This window comes from Neodiprion lecontei, chromosome 2, assembly GCF_021901455.1.
Source record: "Neodiprion lecontei isolate iyNeoLeco1 chromosome 2, iyNeoLeco1.1, whole genome shotgun sequence".
NCBI lineage: Eukaryota > Metazoa > Arthropoda > Insecta > Hymenoptera > Diprionidae > Neodiprion > Neodiprion lecontei.
In genome coordinates, this window is record NC_060261.1 from 22582346 (window position 1) to 22602216 (window position 19871).

General features: G+C 38.0%; 1 protein-coding gene across 5 annotated transcripts in view; it reads right to left on the minus strand.

Moving 5' to 3' along the window:
- Nucleotides 1–4408: 4408 nt before the first annotated feature.
- The window catches only part of LOC107227441 (sodium/potassium-transporting ATPase subunit beta-2-like), a 58266-nt gene continuing 42803 nt past the window's right edge, over nucleotides 4409–19871 (minus strand). Inside the window, exons 2-8 of one of the 5 annotated variants that reach the window (XR_006902806.1) lie at nucleotides 14901–15041; nucleotides 14448–14564; nucleotides 13388–13569; nucleotides 12665–12766; nucleotides 6386–6561; nucleotides 5553–5666; nucleotides 5020–5153 (exon numbers count right to left, since the gene is read on the minus strand). Coding sequence is in view for 4 of the 5 variants with exons in the window: in XM_046731231.1 (XP_046587187.1) it covers nucleotides 4951–5153; nucleotides 6390–6561; nucleotides 12665–12766; nucleotides 13388–13569; nucleotides 14448–14564; nucleotides 14901–15041 (917 nt within the window). In the remaining variant the exon portion in view is untranslated. Of the gene's footprint in view, nucleotides 4610–4914; nucleotides 5154–5552; nucleotides 5667–6385; nucleotides 6562–12664; nucleotides 12767–13387; nucleotides 13570–14447; nucleotides 14565–14900; nucleotides 15042–19871 lie in introns of those variants that run through there. The other 4 variants (XM_046731232.1, XM_046731234.1, XM_046731231.1 and 1 more) reach the window with 4 other exon arrangements.

Genomic DNA, 19871 nt, shown 5'->3' on the forward strand with positions numbered 1-19871 from the left:
TATTGAGAATTGTGAGAGAAATGGATCATCAAAGTTGCAATAGAGTTGAATCCAGAGGTTCGTAGAAAAATCGTGTGAAAAAAAGCATTCGTAACAATTACGACGTGAATTTCAAATTACCTGTAGTCCGAGATGCGGAAACAACCAACAATTGTCGAGCCGCAGAGAAATATGGTGTGTTAGAAAAAGACGTTCGTGATTGGCGGCGAATGAAACAAAAATTAAAAAGCGCGTGTTCTATACGGCTGAGTTTTAGAGGTTGACGCATCGGTGAATATCCAGAAATTGACGATCTTGTATCCAATTATATTAAAGAGAAACGGAACCAAGGCTTTGTCATAACTCGCCAAGTAATACAATCGAAAGTACTGGAAAAGGCAAGAAACATGAATATCTCTCATGCGAATTTCAAGGCGAGTTTGGAAAACTGGTGGAATATCAAAGATATATTTTAAACCTCCGAAGGAATCATAATTACCTGCTTGGTCAGATGAGTGATGCTGATCAAGCACCGGTGTATTTTGACAAGCCATCAAATACAACTGTCAACGCAAAAGGTGCGAAAAGTGTTGTAATAAAAACTAACGGCAATGATAAGTTGAGGATCACCGTCATGCTAGCAGTATTGGTAGATGGTACCAAATTAGCACCTCATGTGATATTGAAACGAAAGCGCCTACCAAAAGAAAATCTACCAAACGGAATCCATGTTCGGTGCTAAGACAACGGGTGGATGTCCGAAGAGCTTGTGAAAGACTGGTTACAAACAGTGTGGAACAAACGACCTGGTGCATTATTGAAAAAAAGAGCAATGCTTGTGCTTGATGCATTCCGAGATCACACAACCCAGGGTGTGAAACATGTGGTTCAGGAACTGAACATAGACCTGATTGTCATACCAGGAGGCATGACTTCACAGCAACAAGTGCTGGACTTTGTAGTTAATAAACCATTTAAAGACGGACTAAGATCTTATTACACTAACAATAAGTGGACTCTGGAAGCAGAACACGCCCTGACACCAACTGGGAAAATAAAAAAAACCATCAGTAACCCTATTACTGCAATGGATTAAAGGCGCCTGGCAATCCATTGAGCCTGAAACCATTGTTAGAGGGTTTAAAAAATGTTGCATCAGCAATTCCATGGACGGAACTAAAGACGATCTTCTTTGGGAGGATGGAGATGTTACAGAAGATGATAGTACCTCAAATGAAGAGAGTGAAGACGGCTCTGATGAGAGCGGCACTGACCAAGACTCCGATGTTGAGAATGTATCAATTTACCTGAATATACCTATTATGATATCCATATTTATTAGAATTCACTAATGGAGAAGAAGCAATATTAATTATTAAACATGAAATTATAAATGACAATTTCTTTGTAGAAGTTGACTTATATTCGGACTCTAAAAAAAATGTCTCTAATCCAAGCTTAGAATTAGAGGTCGACTTATACGCAGGGTCGACTTATACTCGGAACAATACGGTACTGTTTTCCTCATCTGTTTACGTATAACTGCGCTACGAATATGAATATTCTCTTCTCTCCCTTTTCTCATTCCGTCTCTGTCATGCTCTCTTGGGTACAGCAGCACCAGCGGGTATTTCAGTAAAAATTTTCGCTGCTTTCATAGCCCACGTCCGCAGTACAGCGTTCAGGCTCCTTTACTCTAGGCTCCATGGTACTGCGGTATCGATGCAGAAATAGATCTTGGCGGTAAATGATGATCTTACTTCATGTTGCGGTGTCAATAGTAAAAAGGTCGAAAGACGATGCCTGCTCTTCGCTATGCTGGTATTCCCGGCACAGTTTATTTTTCCGGTTTCGCAGCTCGGTACTCGCCCGGCGGCACCACCGTACCGAGACGCCGTGGTGGTGGTGATTACCACACAGACCTCTCATCCAAAACTCAATAATCTGAGATGGCCCATCCCCAGCTACTCGGGTTTGACGGCCGAGCTGCAACACTTCGATGAGACATGTGCATCAGACAAACATGCTCCTACTTGATGGCTGATGGCGAAATAGGCGTTGGGGTTGGTTCAGCTCTTGGCTGATAAGTGTCGTGGACGGTTCGCGTATACGTCGGTGACGCGTCCAAGCGGCTGTAGCGATAATCTGGCGGTTCGGCTCCTGACCGATAAGTCTGGTCATTGGAGCTCTGTATTAACACCTTGCACTTGTTACCAAACATGACACTACTCTCAATCCTTGCAGGCATCCACTTGGAGTTGTATTGCACACTCTTGTATTAAGCCATTTAGACCGGACCCGGCCGATCATCAGAGAGATATGAAGAAGTCATATATTTTTACTTGGTTTCTGTTCTTTTCTTTATCATCAAAGAGGTTGGACATTTTTGTGCTACATAATGCAAGCTATAAGGTCCACAGATAATCACTTAAACACTATTTATGGTTTAATGTATTCTTCGAGACTTTACTTTGAGTGAAAACCTATATGAAATGTACGAGTATAGTACATTGATTTACGTAATCTATTTTTCTGTCTATCCTGAATATTAACACATTCTTTCTATATTTTAGACATTAACGGCTTTGACTCATGCAGAATTGGTGTGACATGAGCATGGGCAGCTAATTTTTCAAATATGAACGAACCAAACGCAGGATCGAACATCAGCAGCGAGGGACTATTGACTTGAGGAATTAATTCTAAATCACTGGACATCACTGGAATTCGAGTTGTATTTTAATATTGAACATGACGTGGAAATCGGTAATACGATGAACGTCTTGGAACGTTTATGGGATATCCATACTACATTTCAATTTCTGTATTGATTTACTGATTTTATGCCTTGTCGTAGATATAACCAGAGTGAAATAAGTTACTTTTCACTAGTCATCACCGCTCTATCCAAGAGCGAGAGACGAAAGTATTGTCAGTTGTATGGGTAATCCGTACTACTTTTCAACCTCTGTATTGATTCATAGTTTCTGTGCCTTGTCATAAGTAATAGAGTGTGAAATAAGTTTTTCACCAGTAATCATCGGTCTGTCTAAGAGCGAGAGACGAAAGTTTCGTCACTTATACAAAGTAATTCATTTTTCACTGGTAACAACCGCTCTGTCATAGGGCGAGAGACGAAAGATTCGTCAGTTGTGCGGGGAACGTTTCTCCTAGAAAAAAGTTGATATTTTTTGCTAATGAAATCAAAGTTTGGTTTCTCGTCAACTTTACATTCGTCGAATGCAGAATTAAGGTACATTCATGTACGTAAATAATTTCCGAAGCAATCGGATCATGAACTTATGCAGCCAGTTGCATACATTGCGATGCTGATGAGCATTGTTGTGAAAGATTCACGAATTTTCATAATGCAGCGGGCGTCGTCTACGCAGGTTTTTACTACTGAACCCGGTTGGAAGTGCGCGCTGCACCACCTAGCGGTGTGCGGATGTACTTTGGTACTCTGCTCTGCGTTATCGAGTTGGAAAGGGACTCTATCGGAGTTTTCAAGCGTCTTTAAAAGCACCTTAAAGGAATATTTGGTACGAAACAGAATTTCGGTGGAAACGAGTTGTGTGATTTTAAGAACCTTCATAGTGGCGAAGTCTATATAATTCTTTTTGTGCCACAGATTCATAAGATCGTTGACGGTTTATTCTGTTTCTTTTTTTTTTTTCATTTGGTATGATCTCTAGCTAGCAATTTCTGTATTGTCGTATTATTTAGGATAGTAGATACTTTATTTTCATATTCGGTTTTGTCCGTTAGGATTGTCACGTTACCTTTATCTGCATTAAATACGAATATATCATCATGATCTTTGAAAAAAATCTTTGTTAGGTAAACTTAGATATGTCCAGAAGGGTGTCTTTATTAGTAATTGCAGTCTGTTTATTCTTAATAAGCCGAGCTACGTTCTATCTCATTCTATCTTCGGCTGTAGTAGGCTTATCCCAAATTGCTGTTTCCAAGGAACAAATTATCTCATGGACCTCTATTTTGTGTTTGCTGTAAGAAATACTATGTCTCGGTCCTAGTGCCAAGCTATTTTCAATATACGTTGTCGTATTTCAGTGTTAATCATATAGACAAGCCATTTGTCAGGTATGTGATTGGAAGCTGCGCACATTCAAGTTTATGGAGTTTAGTAATGTTTTTGGATTTGACTAGCTGAAATAATGTTTCGGCTCTATTAATGTCTAAGATGAATTTAGTTATCTCTGAGACAGTGCTATGCCCGATTGAAATTGAGTAGATTTTTTGGTAATTAAAGTTCATAAATTTCTCAGAGATCGATACGGAATACTGATTTCCGCATTGATTACTGTTCGTTGCAATTTGTTAACAGCAAATATAAAAGATCTGTCATTATTAAGATGGGATGGACCTTTGAAAATGATACTAAGAAATTTACGGGTAATGCCTTTTTGTTTGCATTTGAGCAAAATATGTTTTTATTTTATGCCTTAACTAGTTTTTTTTTCTGACGGTCCAGATCTTACTAGGGTTGAAGGGGGTTTTGAAGTTAGGACATCGAGTACCATCATCTAGGGCTGGCATGTAGAGGTCAGAACCTTCGACTTCGAAAAAAATTTCCAATCGTTACTTGAACAAGTTCAAGCCAGTATACCTATATTAGGAAAAATATTACTATAGAGTCAGTATCATTATTTATACTACATGTATTGATAAAAATCTGGTTAAATTCATGTAAACATTTCTTGCTAAGACAGTGAAATAAAATAATATTGTGGAACAAAATATTCAATTCTAGCATGGATTTTTCAGACTTTTCTCATTTTGTTGTAATGCTACCAATAACAAATAAAAATGTAAGTAAGTAAACGATATGTAGAATGAGGTAAAAATAAAATGAATGGTTATTGAGAGACACATAACATCTTTTTGTTTTCATTCTGAAATCTATACATACGTCGTCAAATGTTTGCAAACACTGTCCGACTCACATCTTCAGAAGGATAGTTTTTTATTATTCGCTACATTCGAATATAATAAATGATTAGTATAAATGAACTCTGACTGGAATAACATATATACTTGTATTTCGATACAATATTTTTCACTACGTTTAGGATCAAGCCATAGGAAAGTAAGTGTGTAGATGGGGCATTCAGGATGTCGCGATGCACAAGCCGAAACAGTGTACTTTGTTTCTGCAAGCAAATTTAGACATTGATTAACAAAATTCTATTTTCACAGGAGAGAGAAAATGGAAAATATTACTAGTCAAAATTTTTACAGTTAAAAACACCCGTTTCTACTGATAGTAAACAGAAATTAGGCAACCTAGTTCATTTCGTCACGTTATTGATCGGATATCCATGAAATAAAAAATAAATGAAGTGAACAAAATAAATTTGTCAACTGAATTCAATTATTTCTCTGGGTGTGTCTTATTGAACTTGAACAGTATTGGCCAGAATATATCAACGTTAGGCTGATAATAAATGTTCGTGCACCATAATTACCCTCAACCTTCCTATATTGCACAAATTTGCAAGAGATAATTCATTTACTGGACGAATTCACAGTTTTTACTAGCTTTATTTTACCTCAAATATCAATCATAAATGCGAAATGTACAGATCCTTCTCGATTTTGAGTACGGCCACTATATCGGATGTTTTCAGCCCATGCTCGACATTCAACATTGATAATAACATTTTCTGAAAAAAACGTATTTCTTAACTTTGTACATAACTTTCATGACCCTCAAATTTAAACAAATACATTTTCACGTGAAAAAACAAAGTAAAAACTACCGACAGATTCAGCTGTCTTGTATAACTGCGACTGCTTAAATTAATTTATTTATAATAGTAACGATTTCACTGGTGCCGAGGTCAACGGTAATTTATTATGCAAAGTCACGGAAATGTGGTTAGAGCAGACAAAAACTTTTCATAGTTTTTCATGTTACAGAATAATCCATGTTCTTCTACAAAGAGGATTGGCACACACTGATTAACCTCCGTAACACCGGAAAGCTTCCGTCACATATCTTTGAGTTTTTCAAAAGACGACTCATTTTTATAAGTCTAAGGCTTACAAGATGAGAAAATAAGTGACTATTAACCAGAAGTAATTCAAAGTCTAAGTTTACGAGCCGTACAGAGTAACTATTATGATTTTGTGACGACCGCTGAATGACGCGTTTTTATTTTGGAATTGCAGAGTTACTTTAGTAGATTATTCGTACTTATAGTGATGTAGCATCGCTGAGAAATTGCGCGCAGCAAGTTACGGAACAAGCGTAACCGTTTTTATACTTTGATCTTCGTCTTGACAGCAGTATTTTGAAATAGTTCTCCAAAATAGTTTACCCATTACCCAGTAAAAAGAATCATCAATTTAGCTATTAATTATATAATTTGTAGAATCACACTTACTTTTGGAGCTGGAAAATTGCACGGCTACTAGAGGACTGAGGTAACCAGGCGTATTGGTAAAAGGAAAGTAATAACCAAGAAATCCATGGTGTGTCGGGTAGTATTTAATATCGCCTATCATTTCACGGTCAGCTGGATTTTGACCTTGACAAGAAACCCACACCACATTGAGCTATAGGTAAAAAGAATGTTCATGGTATCATCGTAAAATTTATCATATTTATAATCAGTATTGTGAAAATTGTAGTAGGAAGAATTCCTATGAGAGGGTATCGTTTCTACTAGTTTGTTTCTCCAATTGGCTTTCCTACAAGTTCGTTTCTCACACATTCAATTATCAATTTCGTACATTTTATTTTAATTTAATGTAATTTAAATTATTTGACCGCCACTTATAGAAACGAATACGTTTCTTTGTCACTTTCGAAAATTTTTATTTAATTTAATTTAATTTAAATTATTTGATCTTCACTTGTAGAAACGAATATGTAGGATCGCAACCTGTAGCAACGAATCTTTCGAGGCGAATCAGGAGAAACAAACGTGTACGATTGCCACTTGTAAAAACGAACTTATAGGCATGTGCATTGTGGAAACGTACTAGTATAAACGGTCCTTTCCCATTTCAATTATTAATTGCTTTTGCGCGTACGCACACACACACACACACAAATACACATTTTGTAAAGGCCGCCACTTTTGATTAAGGGGTGCCCTAGTCGATTTCGACGTTCTTCAACATATCTCCAAATATCAAAGTCCACTTATCTCAAACGTGAAAAACTGCTTGACAACCCTATTCTATACGCAATTTGAACAAAACACTCCAAAGCATTTTCATTTAACATTTCTTTATTTCTGCATCGAATTAAAATGCGTTGGAATGTTTTTGTTGGATGAGATACGCACCTGGGTCAAAAGTATTGTAAGGAAGCGGAAAGTTCCCACGGAAAGCGTCAAAATTATTAGGTCTACAACTTTGCTCCCGCCGTTTTTTTTTTAATTTTAAAAATTATATAAAAAAAAAATGGTATCTTATTTATTTTTCAAAGTATTGTCCGTCACTTTCCACTACTTTGGCCCATCTTTCAGGCAACAAACGAATCCCGCGTCGGAAAAATTCTTCATCCTTTGATAAGATCCAAGAATCGATCCATTCTTTCACTTTTTCAAAAGAATCGAAGCGCTGGCCCGCCAGGCCGTGTGCCATCGACCTAAATAAATGGTAATCAGATGGAGCAACATCTGGAGAGTATGGCGGGTGAGGTAGAATTTCCCATTTCAGTGTTTCGAGGTACGTCTTGACTACTTTCGCCACGTGAGGTCGAGCATTGTCGTGTTGCAAAATTACTTTTTCGTGTCTATCAGCGTATTGCGGCCGTTTTGCTTTTAATGCCCGACTTAAACGCATTAATTGCGTTCGATAAAGTTTGGCACGAGTCTTCATTAAGTAAAGCCTTCAGTTCATCATCTTCAAAAGTTTTTTCTCTGCCACCGCTATGCCGATCTTCAACAACAAAATCACCGCTTTTAAAGCGCTGGAACCACTCGCGACACGTTCTTTCACTAATAGTATCATCACCCTAAGTGCTTGAAATAACCCGATGAGCCTCAGCCGCCGATTTTTTCATGTTGAAATGAAAAAGTAAAATCTCCCGCAAATGACGTGAATTCGGTTTATAAGTTGACATATTTAATTAAGTGTAACTATATGACGCAAAGAAAAATTAACTAATATCGATGTAAGGTTATATTTATAGATGTCAAAACTGATGGAAAACAACTGTGATTTATTTATTTGAACTATTACTGGCTACTAGCGCCATCTTTTGGAAAACGGCGGGAGCAAAGTTGTAGACCTAATATGGTAAGGCAGAGCGAATCACTTGTGGAAAGAGCGGACAGTCGATAACGTTAGTCAGCAAACCTATCAGATGAGAGGTGAAGTCAATGACGTAAGGTAACGGAATCATCGGATGTATGATAAAATCAATCCGAGTAGGCATAACTTTCAAAGATAACGTTGCCATTTTTATGACCTAGCCGATAACTTCAGCAGCACTCTCTTATAGACCTATAGAGATAGACTGCGCGGTCTATGCACTGAGCTGAAGCCATAATCAGAAAGAGAGAGCAACCGCTGCATTCGATCCTGTCACTCAATCGGTGACTTAGCGAGGGAAACACGACTTATACACGTATGCCTCTTCGCTGGCCTTATTGCAACTCTTACCATAGTTCTTACACGCCACATTGTTTTATTACCCAAGCTCATATCTATGAAGCGCTGAGCAGCGTATATATAATTTTCCACATTCGACCGTTGTATCTTTTAACCTTAGCCCTCATATAAAACCCTTAAGTTACAATCGCAGCTGCAATAACTCAAAGTAACAAATGCTTGCTATATATTTCAAACTTATCACTTAATTAAGATAATTTCATAGACTGATTTGAAGAAACGTTGAACGAGGAATCATGGACTGTTCACAAACAGAGAAGCCCTTATTCCCAGCAGTAGGGATAGCTTTTGTTTTAACCGTGATGGAACCGATTAGCGCTTCATCGCTTGTTTCTCTGAACTAATCTGTTGAAATATGCGTAATTTTGTATGCTACATCGAGCTCAACTGTATGGTGTGTATGCGTATGAGTGTGAGAAGGTTGCGCGCGCAACGCGAAAGGTGTGAAAGAGTAAGAGACGAATGGCGAGTAGAAGAGAGCTAATCAACGCACCTGTAAACGTAATCTTAAAGAAGAGATACAATCATTTCAATAAAAGGAATAAATATCATTTACTAATAACCCTGTTAAATTATTGAAGTGTCTAAAATAATTATTTATGTTGCCCCAGACCTCATTTTCTAACATAATCATCACGCGCTAACACCCCGCCAAGACACCACTCACTAATCACAAACTTTGCCTTCAAGTAATTCAACAGTTTCAACCATAAAGCTTATAGACATGGAGGGGATTAATGAGCTATGTCACGGCAGCTGATGAAAATTATGGAAATAGTCATCAACGATAGGCTCATGTGGTGGGTGTAGTTAAAAAAATAGTTACCTTCAAATTTCAGTGGTATCAGGAGAGGAAAGTTTTGCTGTGATAAACTAGTAAAATTCTGACTTGAAATGAACTTTGAAGAATTGAATCCGTACAGGCTTTATGAAAGGAAAGAAAATATGGGAAAAATGTGCAAAAGGTCTTCCACAAAGATTGATTTTGAGCCCGCTTCTTTTTAACGTATATGTATAACGTACTGCAAGCCCAAATGAAAAAAATCACTCCACGAGCAGAATACGTTCCATGTGCAGCTCACTCGCTAAATCGGGGAGTCTGCTGCAGAGAGTTCAGAAGAGGGTTGTATATTCTTTGCACTGTTGCAGGAACTTTACCGTTATTTTTCACATCGTCGACACATCGTTGGGAAATTTTATCATCTGAATGTTGATCTAAGCAATGTTCAAAGCAAGCAGTTACAGTCATGAGCTTGTCGGCGACGCGCTGGTCAGCTCGCTCAGATGCTTGCAGGAGCCTATACGAATCCTGGGAAGAAATTCATAATGCACTCCTTTACATCGAAAGCGGTAAACAACAGAAAGCAACAGTTAAATGCGAAGCTGAAGGCAGCCGATTGAAGCTTGAGCGTTTGTAAACCGCTTTCATGACATTTTTTTAGAGTTCTCTGCTCAAGCCTTTCAGCGTAGTGAATAAAGCTTTATAAGCTATGAATGTTGATATACACAACGTTTTCCAGCTCTACGATTCGCTGATCGCTCTAGTTTCTGACACTCGTGAAAAATTTGATGAAATAGAAGAGAAGGCAATGAAGATATCCGTGGCTCAAGAGTTCGAAGACGAAACCAAAAAACAAAAGAAGGGAAAGCTCCGACCGGACCAGTCTGAAGAAGGAGTACATATAACTGGCAGAGAAACACTACGAGTCTTTACATTTTTTGCCATCGTTGATAGGCTTCTGTGAGAGCTTCGAAAGCGACGAGAGGTGTATCATCGATTTTACGAAAAGTTTGCATTTCTCACAAATCTAAGGAACCTCAGCACGAAAGAAGTGAGAGATAAAGCAAGTGCGTTGAAGAATTGCTACGTTGCTGATCTCGAGCAGAATTTTGTCAAGGAATGTCTTAAACTGCAGTTTCATTTATCTGTGACTCGGAAAAACCGAGATACTGTGTTGACTTTATCGAAGTGGCTGCAAGAGGAAGACTTACGTAACGAATATCCAAAAGTTAATATAGCGCTACGTATTTGCGTTTGTACTCCTATTATACACTGTTCTGGCGAACGTAGCTTTTCGTGGTGACGACCAGTGAAAAACATTTGCTTTCAACAATGACTAGAGATCGACTGAATGCACTTGCTATCCTGAGCATCGAGGCACAAGTATTGGGATCATTGAATTGTGATGATCTAATTGGTACTTTTGCAAACAGAAGAGCTGGGCGTGTGAAAACTGGATACATGCAACCTAGAACCCAACTTCAGCTATTAAGAAAAACTAAGAATAATCGTTTTCGATCTGTCAGGCATCGTATTTCATTTCACCTATCCCACGTCTGCGTGAAAAGGGCGGCTTTTTCGCGCAAGCCTAGGACGGTGGTTAGGCTTAATTCGCCCCTGTCTCAAGCCGTCCACCTTTGAAACCAAAATACACCAAATTAAGTCAGGTACATGGGGTGGTGTTCTTGCAAAAATCCTGGGTGGGAATAAAGTGCGAAGGTTCTTAGAAGTCTGTTACCACTCACGAAACAACTAGATATCCAGATTGAAATTTTCAGAGTGTATTGGGACATGGTCGATGTCCAGTACCTAACGGTATAAACAAATAAAAAGAAAAGCAAAAGTAGGGTCCTTGGTCGCTCGGGCAGTGTGGCCGGTTGGATAGAGAGAGAGGGCTGGATATTCTATTCTGTATTTTTCACTATTACTGGACACGTATTACGGATCGCACGGGAGCACTATTACTTGCATTACCTGAACAAGGGATTCGTTAATTATTGTAGATGCAAAAAAATTATCATGTAAACATTGTAAATACTTCAAGTTTATTATATTTTGTTATTTTTTATTCACTGTATATCTATTTCACACGTGCACTATATGGAAACGGAATAACACATTTACGATAACCTAAACAGACCACCCATAACCTCTGTATTTTGCCCAATTGTAAACAATCATCGTACGCCTGCGTTATCTTCAACGCATGCGCATCTCCTGTCTGGTAATAATGAGAGAGATAGAAGCATTGCCTCTTTCTCAATCCAGCCAGCCATGCGTTTCTCCGTGTATTCACTATAGGAAAGGCCCCTCTATGTCCAATCATGATAGTCCCGCGAGAAATCGCGACACTTTCTGCACTCCACTTACTTTTTCATTAATTCCACCCTGATACAGAAGATATTAATATATTGAACAGAAGAAAATTATACTTTACACAAAAGAGAACCTTTTAGAAATTAAAATCGTAGAATTATTAAACTCAGAAGCTCCGAGACTTAGTAACAGTTATGTGACTGTGATAAGTCATAACCGTCAATTAATTCAACAATTGTTCACCTTTCTATTGAGAACTTGAATGAAATTGTGTACATACATGTGTATTTAACCCAAGTGTTGTTACCAATAATTATTTCAATCACACATAGTGATAGATGGCACGACGCAACTAACAAACTCTTAGGTATTGATGAGCTGAACGAAAAAACCTAATGAGCTTAACAGCAGATTTTCGAGATTTATACACATCGAAATAGGTGATTCAAGAATACAACTAAGTCACACAGCGAATCGGAATCGACTCACATCTTTTCTCACAGAACCACACGCCATTAAACACTCTAGACAAAGGTTTATGTTTTAGTTAGATGTTGGTAATAATATGAATAATAGAATCGCTCTCTAGAATTGGCTATCCACCTACTGTCTTCAAATTTTGGTATGCAAATCAAGGATTTACTGTAAAACAAAAAAAACGCGTTTATAAACAGGTTTATCTCATGGACAAATCTATTAAAATGACACTTCTTGTGTGGCTAGTATGAAATTGTACCGGTGTGACTTTTTAGGGAAAGCCTTCTTGCTGCGAAAGAAATATCTGCTTATCGTAAACCTCGAGACGAAGACTTTTCATGAACCCGCGATAGAAAAACTAAAAAATTAAAAAAAGATTCCTTCGAAACTTGTGTCTCTTCATTGGGATTTCACGACTCTAGAACATTTCTTCGTTTCCGATTTTTATCGTGCACTTACATTTGAAAAATTAGTTGATTTTATCTTATCCCTGATATTCGGTGGCATGTCCAGGGGTAAAGGTTTATTTCCATTGTAATAAGACGGTACCCATCCATATATCTGAAAAAAGAAATTATAACATGCTTAATAATTGATTCATCGTATTAATTGCATACTGAAAATTTCTGTTACACAAGAATGCCAGAAAGTGCATAGTTAAGCTAAGGAACCAGCCGTGCGCCCAGCTGATCATGAGAGCATCTTTTGTTTACGAAATTATTGTAATTCCTAGTTCACGTCAAGCGACCTCAATGTTGTATGAAAACAGTCTCACGATTGCTGATTTTACTCCTCACTCTTTCCAGAATTGCGCAAAGTAAGTTAGCTTTGCACTTTTTGACTCCTAAAATGCGAGAAACGTTGGAATAGTAAAACGTGTGAAAAAACCACACATTTCCTGACGATTTTCGGGATATGACTTTCCTGAATTCTGTTACAAAAAAGAGTGATGCACCGTCGTAATTTGAAACCTTTCCGTTCGTTTGTTGATTTGATATAGGGAGAAAAAACTGAGTTTGTACGGTCAGTAGAGGTAAGAGTACTACATGATCGTAAGAAGTACATTTCATTGATCAATATTTTGAGTAACATGACTGATCATCTTTTTCGAAGTAATATGCAATCATGGCATTGATTAGTTGCACAAATCAGCAGAATTCAATGATCATCATAAAAACCAACCTTGTTCAACTTGATAAAGAAACATGGCGTTGAATTGTCATAACCATAGTTACCACCCGGGGAGCAGTCACCCCAACCGGTAACGTCAAAAGCGCACACAGTTTTTACCGAAACTGGTTGGATATTGGTACAGAATCTCTGGTTTTTACCTCGTGTTGGTAACAGCGAACTATTTACGTACACTGAAAATAGAAATAACGAATTAGATTCTTTGATAGTGATTTGCGATTTACCATAATTTAGCTTGCGATTTAATTGTTTACGGTGAGGCTTTTTCCATTCGTGTCGATTTTATATCGAGTCCCGCGAAGCCTGGAATAGTAATCGTACCTCGAAATGAATGGTGACTAGTTACTGGCAATATCATGTTTTATCTGCAGATGAAGCTTATTAGAATTGACAATGGCATAACAAGTAATGTTAACCAAATGCAATTATAAAAGCACGTTCCTAGCTTAAAACCCTTATATGAACGTCATATTGAAAATACACTGATAATGGTCATTATCAATACGACTAAAACTTTTAATAAAAATTCATCTGCACGCGTTGAGTTTGATTCGACCATGTCTTTCACATAACCCCGTAAAAATTTTATCACAACTACTACCAAAACTTTAAAGTAACGTATGTCTAGAGCGTATAATGCAATCCTAACTGAAACCATTATACGCAGGAAGTCGTATGCCTTCCGAATTGAAAGCTATTCGGAACACAGGTCATCGATTGAAGAATTGCATAATATAAATTTCAGATAATTACTAGTATTTACAATACAATATCGCATATTCATGCTGTTTTTTTATTTCGTAATTCAACACAAATCGTTTAGAATGCAGCATTAGCAATAAACAGAAATTCCATCAAGAGCTGATTGTATGGTATTAAAATTTTTGAATCAAATCACACGCTTCAGTACAAAGTTGTGTTTTGATGAATCGATTTACATCAATTTTCATAGTGAGAGTTCCTAAATTTACTTCTAAATCTATGCAATGTAAGCACACAAAAATATTTTTCATTTCATAGTACGAGAAATAGTGGTAAAAATAATTCATACCATCCAGAAATTTGTCAATTCTCTTCTTCCATGTTTTGACGTCACTTGAATTACTCGTGTTGTACCAGACCAAAGATCCCTGATTTATATCATCCGAAATCGGACGAAAACCAAGGCCTGAAAATGAAGAAGGGTTGAAACGAAAATGTATATTTCAAATAAACACTATTTATTTTAATGTTGCTATGGGAATTTTTTTGCAAGAGATTTGTTGTGCCTCAACTATCGTTATTGAGTTTATTCTTGATAACACTTTGCCTAGTTTGTTATCAACTTCTATTATAGTTATCCCAAACCATGTCTAAAGATACTGTTATTGAAATGGAATACTTCGAGTAAAGGTAGTGATTCTCTACCAAAAAATTTAACAAAATTGACCATACAACACAACTTTGATACTTATTTTAAAATCATGCCTTGCTTCTCGACTAAAATACTATCACCATATCTTACCAGGGCTTGTACCAATGAGACTATCTTCTAATATGTATGTTGGTCGTTTCAAATCAATCGATAGCATCAATCCTTTGTAGCAAATCGCACAGAGTATTACTAGCACGGTGAAGAAGACCAAGTAGAAAAGACCGACAACACCTAGTAGAATTTGTTGAAAGGTTATACATCAAAATTCGTGGACAGTATCTACTTAGGTATATTAGATTATGATTGTCATATATTGTATTTTTTTCTTATTCGCCCAACATTTCAAGCAAAAGCTTTCCTATATAACTAGAAGACTTTTACGCAGATGGACTTTTAGGGTAAATATTTGTTTTATTGCATATGGAAAATTGACATAAAATATGAGAATTTAGAGATAATTAAGTCACTGTTATAATCTTGTCTACAATAATTTGAAATTATGATATTTCTCTACGCATTATCTGAATATTTATAATATAAGTAGGAATTAGTATAGTACATTTATAAACTGTACTGTCTACTCTTAGATATTTGAAAGTGTTGAAAAATGATAACAATAAATAAGATGTTCGCGCAACTTTATTAATATTATGTTAGTTTGTAAATTTATAACAACAAATATTTTAGTTTTGTTATATTCGTATGTTGTACCTATTTACCACGTATAAGGTGACTAAAGGGTCACAACAGTAGATTTACTTTCTTATTCCACATGACAAGTAGTTCTACGTTATAGTAATTCAAATTAAGTACTTATTGTCCGCGCCAGAAATTCGTGGGCCGATACTCGAATCGGCAGTTACGTACGTTCGCTTGACCGGTGAGGGCGCAGCGAAAGTTAGTTAGTCTTGAGCGCTCGAATAGGTAGGACGTGTTAGGTTTTCCTTAGCCACGCGCGTCGATTATTTCGTTTCGCGTAGTTTTAAGATTTATCCGTTTAAGTTAGTCGGGGGAGACACGGTTCACCCTCCGGTTAGACCGGAGGTGCCCGTCTCCCGGGCGAGCGTCATCGCGGCGACATACATTGTCGCCCGAGCACTTCAGCGTTGCTTTCCCGAGACGTCGGGACCGCTGTTTGCACGGCATTGGGCCACCCTGACGCTCCCCATTCTCCGCTTCCACGTTAGCGTTGGAAGTTGCGGTTCATGGTTTACTCATACGAGTACACGGCATTGGGCCATCTTGCACGCTTCCCCTTACCCGCTTCCACGTTAGCGTTAGAAGTTGCGGATCACGGTTTCTCATGGAGACTTAGATAAGTTGGCTTAAGATTATTGAATGATCATTCAATCTAGTTGACAAGGAACGCACCAGCGACTGTATTATCCTGTATTATGATAATCTGATTTCCAGTTAATGAACACTTGTCTTGCTTCGGCTTTTCCCTCTGCACCGTGAGGGTTTTTATGCCGAAGCAAGCGTCTTGTCTTTCCCGCGAAATCGTGTTATTTATTTATTCACCCTCTCACTCACTCATCCCATCCCGATTGAAGTTAGAGAAGAACTCTGGTCAAACGATCTAAACATAAGAAGTTTTGTAAAAGTTATTCTCAATATAAATATTCGAAGGAGCAGAAATTGTAAAATATATACTAAACTTTAATATTCTCTATAAGAAGGCGTGACGAAGTGGGTAACACTTATACTCTCTGCTACTGGGGTTGAGAGAAATTCTAAATCTTTATACGGAAAACGACCAAATATTTCCGAGCTGTCCCGAATTCAACCGAAGGACTAGACCGCCCTTACATCGAGGACACGCGTTCTCTTGTGTTATTGGGATTGTGTGTACTCAGTACTAGTTGTGTGAATCTTATCTTTCGAACGTACACGATTAGTAACAATTATTTTTCAAATATATTTGTGGTGGTTGGCTAACTGGATTGCGTTGCAATTATTCTTATGAAAGAAGTGTAAGTATTAACGGATTACGAAAGTCTGTGATTTGAAAGCTTATACCCTTACTAAAACACGTGTAGTTTTTGAGGTGAGGAACGTCACATCAAATACTGGCTTTTTATAATATAAAAGAAATTCTGATGATTGTTAGGCCGAATGTTGAAGGTAGTATTGGTTTTTAAATATTGAAAAGTACATCGAGGCTTTAATAATTTATATTTACCTAAAAAATGTTCGGTGATCTGGTCGATGACTTCGAACCTGAGGTCTAAGTGAGCGTCCTTACAGTGACTTACAGTTTCAATCTATAGTAAGTCGCAAATATCGTCGATTGAAGCAAATAAACTTTAATATTAAGATTAAAACCTTAGCGGTAGGAATTGGGAATAAAGTGTATTGAATGATTTAGCATTCTATCAAAAATATGATGATGTAGAATTATGTCCTTCAGAGCTTAGATTCGGGGAAGCATAAATGCAAATAAACAACAACGGCTTTCTCCGAGGTTGTCTCAGTCCCCACTAACAGTAAGTAAAATACGAAATTTGAAATCCTGTTGAAGGTTCTCAGTTTATTACTTTCTTATTTCGATATTCATTACTTTAATTTGTTTCAAATACTCTAATTATCAGAAGGGTTAAATAATTTCCAACACTTGAAATTTGAAGAGGGGACATCGATAAAATTTTGTGGAAATTTCGGTTTTTTATATATTGTTTTTTTATTTACAAAAGAGGTATATAAAAAGTCTTTTCATCAATTTTCACCATCGCTAACACACTAGATCGTATAAGGTATACGATACTCAGAATTTCACTTGAGAAATCGTCACAAGAGAAGACACAAAAAATGATTTTGCTTCATACGTGAATAAACTAAGCGATGGAAAGTACTACATAAATAAAAATTGGATGTGATATTTTATTTTTATAACTACACGTGTAATAAGTGCAATACAAATAAAATAAAAATGGTGAAATCATTTGAAATATGTTTATCTTTTTCATCCGCCTGGTGTCCACACGAAGTTTACTTGGGTGTGTGTGTGTGTGTGCACACGCGCTCGCGTTCACTACTTACAGTATACTCTGCATAGGTACGTATATGCACGGTAAAATGTAGAGTCGAACGCCGGTGTGTGTGAGTGCATATGTGTATACACACATATATATATATTGTTATAAAGGGTGAAATGATCAATCACCCGTGTTATCGTCTTTCTAATGATCTAGTAGTCATCTTAAACTGTAAGCTTTTATATGGCATAAAATGAGTAGGGTTGCTGCGTCAAAAAATATTATCGTAAAAACAGTCAGTCTCTAGACTTTAAAAAGAGAACTTCGTATCAAAATATATCCGCTTCCTTCTCAAATAATCCTCGTTTCGTGGGACTTCTTTGGCTCGGCGTACGCTTAATTTGCACAGAGAACCCATTGATTCTCTCAGTCCATTCGTACTTTTCCTCGTTGTTACACTGGTGTCAGAAGTGGGATCTCTTCTGTGCCTTTTAAGTGGATTTCGAGTAAAAGGAAGTGAACAAAAAAAAAAAAAATGGAAAGATCTCCTCTGATGAGAGCATCACGCGTGAAGCGACGAGCTACCGGACGTGTTTCGTCGTGCTAACGCTCTCCTGAACCGGCGTTTCTTCCTTTTTCTCCTCGTTTGTAAGCTGAGGTTCAGCCCCAGCCCCAACTAGCTCTCTTGGCAGAGCTTATCCAAGGAAATCAAGATTTACTGATGCGACAGTAACAACAGCAACAACAACAGCAACAATAGCAGCAACAAGAACAGCTGAATCTTCTGCAAGAACTACTCTCCCAACAACGTCAACAACAGGAAATCGTGTCCCAGGCACTGATCAGGATCCTGCAAGGTGTGCAGAGGCTACAGGAGCGGCCACGGGAACTCCCAATTCCCCCAGTCCCGTCCCAAAGTAGAAGGACTTCTCTTCCTTCAGTCCCGGTCCCAGCAAAGAGGACATCCATTCATTCAACTCCGGATCAATCAAGGTCTGTCGCTATTTATGGGGAAGGCGAAATTCCCCCTGTTGCTAATAATTTTCCACCTACTCATGTCTCAGGACAAGCTCAGGTTAGCTCTTTTCCGCAATGCCACGATGTTCCGTCACGTGATATTTCAAAAGTAGTTGAGCCTCCTGTCGCGTCGTCTCATCCTAGCGTGGATATTCAGTCGGGGTTCTTGGCCTTCTCAAAATCGCTCGGTACTGTCAAAGGTCTCTCTGCGCAGACTCAGAGCTCGTTCGGACTCAATCAGGTCTCTGTACCTGCCGCGAGTATTGTAGAGTTGCCTTCGGAACAATCGAATTTAAAGCCCGGTTCGTATCACGGTTCGTCTGCTTGGAGTCTATACGAACGTCAGTTCAACATGATAGGTAACGTTAATGGTTGGAGTCCGTCCCAGAAAGCACCTAATTTGACAGCCTCTTTGTCCGTCCGGCCTTGGTAGTTTTTGGATCGCTTTCAGATTCGGATTCTGAAAACTTCGACAGCATTTGTGCGGCTCTTAAACTTCAGTTAGGCAAAGAACATCTTTCCAAACTTTATTTCACTCACTGGTTATGAGAGGAATTAACGACAACAGAGTCAAGGCGGCTAGGTGGTCTAGTGGAGTAAGGCTCCCGTCAAGCATCTCTAGATACCAGGTTCGATTCCTGGCTCCGTCTTTAATTTTACGAAAACACTAGTTTTTCAAATTTATATCTCCAACAATGAATTTTCTCGTAACTAATGATACTGCACATCCGCATATCATTTATTAGACAGCTTTGACCATCTTGCGTGGCTTCCCATCAGAAGCGTAAGATTCCAACATGTAAACATTCATCTACATACTTTCTTACATCAGGTGCTCCAGAGACGATAACTTTCTATTTATTTCACTCAGTTTGAAAATAGACGTCAGGGGCCCAAGAAAGATTTAACCTCTCTCGGAAACGACATCGAACGTCTCGCTCGATACTCCCTTACCGATTGTGCGGAAAAAGCTAGAGATCAGATAGCTCGGGCGAAATTCATAAATACAATTCAGAATCCAGAGCTTCGGTATCATCTGAGGCTCGCAGCTCCAACTTCTCTACATGAA